The sequence below is a fragment of the Octopus bimaculoides genome, chromosome 4, assembly GCF_001194135.2.
Source record: "Octopus bimaculoides isolate UCB-OBI-ISO-001 chromosome 4, ASM119413v2, whole genome shotgun sequence".
NCBI lineage: Eukaryota > Metazoa > Mollusca > Cephalopoda > Octopoda > Octopodidae > Octopus > Octopus bimaculoides.
This window is the reverse complement of record NC_068984.1, coordinates 83,024,518-83,028,344: the sequence shown is the minus strand read 5'-3', so window position 1 is coordinate 83,028,344 and position 3,827 is coordinate 83,024,518. Positions and strand designations below refer to the sequence as shown.

At 37.7% G+C, this 3,827-nt stretch overlaps 1 protein-coding gene across 2 annotated transcripts in view; it reads left to right on the top strand.

The window, feature by feature from the left end:
* LOC128247600 (uncharacterized) overlaps nucleotides 1–3,827 on the top strand; it is a 118,733-nt gene that overhangs the window by 100,006 nt on the left and 14,900 nt on the right. For both annotated transcript variants that reach the window (XR_008263948.1, XM_052967176.1), the window contains exon 5: nucleotides 2,424–2,564. Coding sequence is in view for 1 of the 2 variants with exons in the window: in XM_052967176.1 (XP_052823136.1) it covers nucleotides 2,424–2,564 (141 nt within the window). In the remaining variant the exon portion in view is untranslated. The remainder of the gene's footprint in view (nucleotides 1–2,423; nucleotides 2,565–3,827) is intronic.

Here is a 3,827-nt window from a genome sequence, read left to right as displayed (position 1 = left end):
TACCTCTGGTATTTGAGTACTCTTTTTTCCACCTTGTTGCACATTTCATGTGCTTACTCCGGTATATATATATATATATATATATATATAAACACACACGAACGCGTGCGCGCACGCACACGCGCACACACACACACACACACACACACACATATATATATGTTTATCACCATTTTCTCTTTTTCATATTTTAGTTTAAACTCCTCTCTTTGTTACAAAACCGTTTCACACTTCTATGTAATTTTGTCATACCCTTGCACACACACATCAGTCACGCCTTTGACATAGCTGTTACTGTCCCACTCGCTCTCACCTCACCATACGCACTTTCATGCCCCACCGAATAATTACACACACTTGACAACACCCAACACCTTCAACCACACGCGCAACACTCCAACGTTTCTAATAACATCCCCATTCCCCCAATAACACCTCCACGTCCTTAAAACACCCTAGACTCCCACTAACGTACGCACTATACACTTCCACATTTGCACACCTCAATACTCAGACATACACCACATTAAAGTACGCACCCACCACATCCCATTTATGTCCACTTTTAGACACATAAACCCTAATACTTTCAAATTAGAACTTTGCTTGATGACATATCCTGACATATCCTTGATTGTATATCCTAAGACAAATGCTTCGTTTGATGATATACCTTCAAATTAGAGCTTTGATATATTCTGGATTTAATGCTAAAATTTGTGTTTTGTTTGATGGTGTATCCTCTGAGAAACGGCTTGTTTGATTATATACCTAGTACTGTGTTTGATGGTATATCATGAACCTAGTAATTTGTTTCATGATATATCTTCAAACTAGTACTTTCTTTGGTGATATAATCTCAAAATTGTGCTTTGATGTCGCCTCAAACTAGTGCTTCGTTTGATAATCTTTAAAAGTATATACGTATATATATTTTAGACAATGTATTCAAAGCCCTTCCTTTTTAAAGATCGTAGTATGTGATTTTAGATTTTGTAGTTATATTTAGTCTGTCGAGTGACTACATGGAGGTTTGGCAACCCCATATCAATATTATTATGGAATACATATATATAATATGTTGTTTTTGTTGTTGTTATTGATGACGTTACCATGATGGAGCGAATCAATGATCAAAAACATTTTAATCGAGATTAACTCATCTTGTTTGGATATAGGAGAGTATCTAGGATCGTGTTTTTTCTTCTTCTTTCTTTTACAAAGATATGTGATATGAAAGAGATGAGATGCTCTTTCTAGTAAAGTAAAGTGATCATGTATATGTCTTTCTCATTTGGTTCGTTACTTCAATAGTAATTCTTCAAGCGACATTTGTTATTGTACTGCACTCTTTAATGTCTTGCAGTTGTTACAAGTGGTATTTTTTATATGGGCTGTGTTCCACGGGAGATATTATTGCAGCTGCTGTACTTATCTTTCTGTCGTTGGACTTATCTTTCTGTTACTGCACATGTTCTTGGTATTGTTGTTATAGTTTTGCTATTTTAGGCGTTGTTACTGCCGCTGCTACTTCTATTGTTGTTACCATTGCTGCTGCTACTGTTTCTGTCATTGCTAATCCTGATATTGTTGTTGATGTTGCAGTTGCTGCAGGAGTCATTATTCTTGTTATAGTTACTGTTGTTGTATGGAGGTGCGTAGCCTAGTGGTTAGGATATTCGGCTCACAATCGTATGGTCGTGAGTTCGATTCCCAACAATGCGTTGTGTTCTTGAGCTAGACACTTTATTTCACGTTGCTCTAGTTCACTCAGCAGGCGAAAATGAGTTGTACCTATGATTCAAATGGCTAGCCTTGTCACATTCTGTATTACGCTGAATTTCCCTGAGAACTACGTTAAGGGTACGCGTTTCTCTGGTAGGCTCAACCACTTTCACGTTAATTTTATGAGCAGGCTGTTCTGTTGATCGGATCAACTGGAACACTCGTCGTAACTGACGGAGTGCCAGTTAGTTACTGCAGCTGTTGATACTATTATCATTGTGGCTGATGTTTTTATTGATGTTACTTCTATTGTTGTTAGAATTTTTACATCTCTTCTTGTCACTGCTGTTCATCTTGCAATTTCTCCTGCTGTTATAGTTATTGAAGTTACTGTTCCTATTGTAGTTGTTGCTGTTGTCCTTGTTGCTGTTGTCCTTGTTGCTGTTATCCTTGTTGCTGTTATCCTTGTTGCTGCTGCAGATTTTTTTATCTGGTGCTACTATTGTTATTGCTACAACTATTGAATTTGTTCATGTTGTTATTGTGGCTGTTGTAGTTTATGATAGTGTTGTTGTTGTTTCTGTTGCTGTTGTTGATATTGTTAATGTTATCTGACCTTTCAAAACTAATTGCCTTTCTTAATACTGTATATAATGTTGTCCCTTTTCTCTCATCCACCTTGACCTGCACCGTTTAAGGAGGTTCATTCATGCCTTTGGTGAACAAAGAACTCTTTGCAGTTCGGATTCACTTCTACATCACCATGCTGAAAATTATACTGGACACTACGGAAGTCAGCATATCTAGCGGAAGTATTGAGGAGACGGCACCCATTACAGGTAAAAGCTTTCTGAACATAATACTATATCATTGAAGTATCATAACAGTGCAACACATCAAAAGTCTGCCAGCACAAAAACATACCAAATTTTATCTTCACTTTACGTTACATCTCTATTCAGAATATCTACTCAGTATATTTACCTAGTTATTCGTTCCTTAATACTTTGACTTTTAACGGCGAGTCCGAATTTCTACTGAGGAATTCTGAAACAGATGAAACACGTTCGGTGTCATCTCTCGTATTTTAGAATGAAAAAAGAAAACGTTTTATTCTCTGACGTAATTCATTATTCTTCAACTTTTTACTATTCCAAGCATGAAAATATGCTTTCATCATATAGCCAAGGTAAATCAGCTTCTTGGAATTCATGCCTCCCACTAATACTACCATTAAATTACAGCAGCGATATAAACGGTCTTTACATATCATAAACATAATTTGAGGCCGAATATATGGAGTAGGACCACTGACAAGACGCGAATTATTCATATTTATGTCTAATCAGTGAGTATACTATACTCTGTTGAGCGATTGACATTTCCTTTCTTCAAATTGTGTATTACGAATTCTATTCTTTTCAAATTATCTGTATTTTTAACAATACAAATTTATCTTCATAAATATTTCATTTATTTCATCGGATAATTTGTCAACAACTTAGCGCTAGAAAGATAGGTAATTCAGTTGTGTCCAGTATAGCATGGTATCCTACTTCGGTTCGATGTTTTCGATGAGGATTAAACACACAAATATGAACGATTACCTGCTAAAATTATGGATTAAACATAATAAGAACAATTTGAGACAAAATATACAGAGCAACAACTGGTAGCACAGTTACACAACAGAACGCCTTCTTCATTCTCTCATTTCGAGATAGATCTATAAATGCAGTTCTTTTTCCTCCCCAGCCTTCGCCTTGCGACGTCCATCTCTCTATCCGCTTTGTGAACGTCTGGTCACTCCAAAGCAAAAAGGACGCCATCCAGTGCAGTATGAACTCGGACTGGCTGGTGCGCCGGCTTGACCAGCACCGTCTGGCATGTTTACCCTCGGCTTCCCAGTCTCACAGCAAAGCCTGGCTCAACGCAGTCCATCACTCTCGACTGGCATTCTGCTTAGTTGCGACTGTCTATGCATCAGTGTTTCCCTGAAGCTTGGCCTCTAGATCTGAGCCTCGCAAGTATCGCTGCGGAACCAATGTGAATTATGTCGGCCTCCACCCATTGTCATTCCATTATAGTGCTGGTAGCTTTCC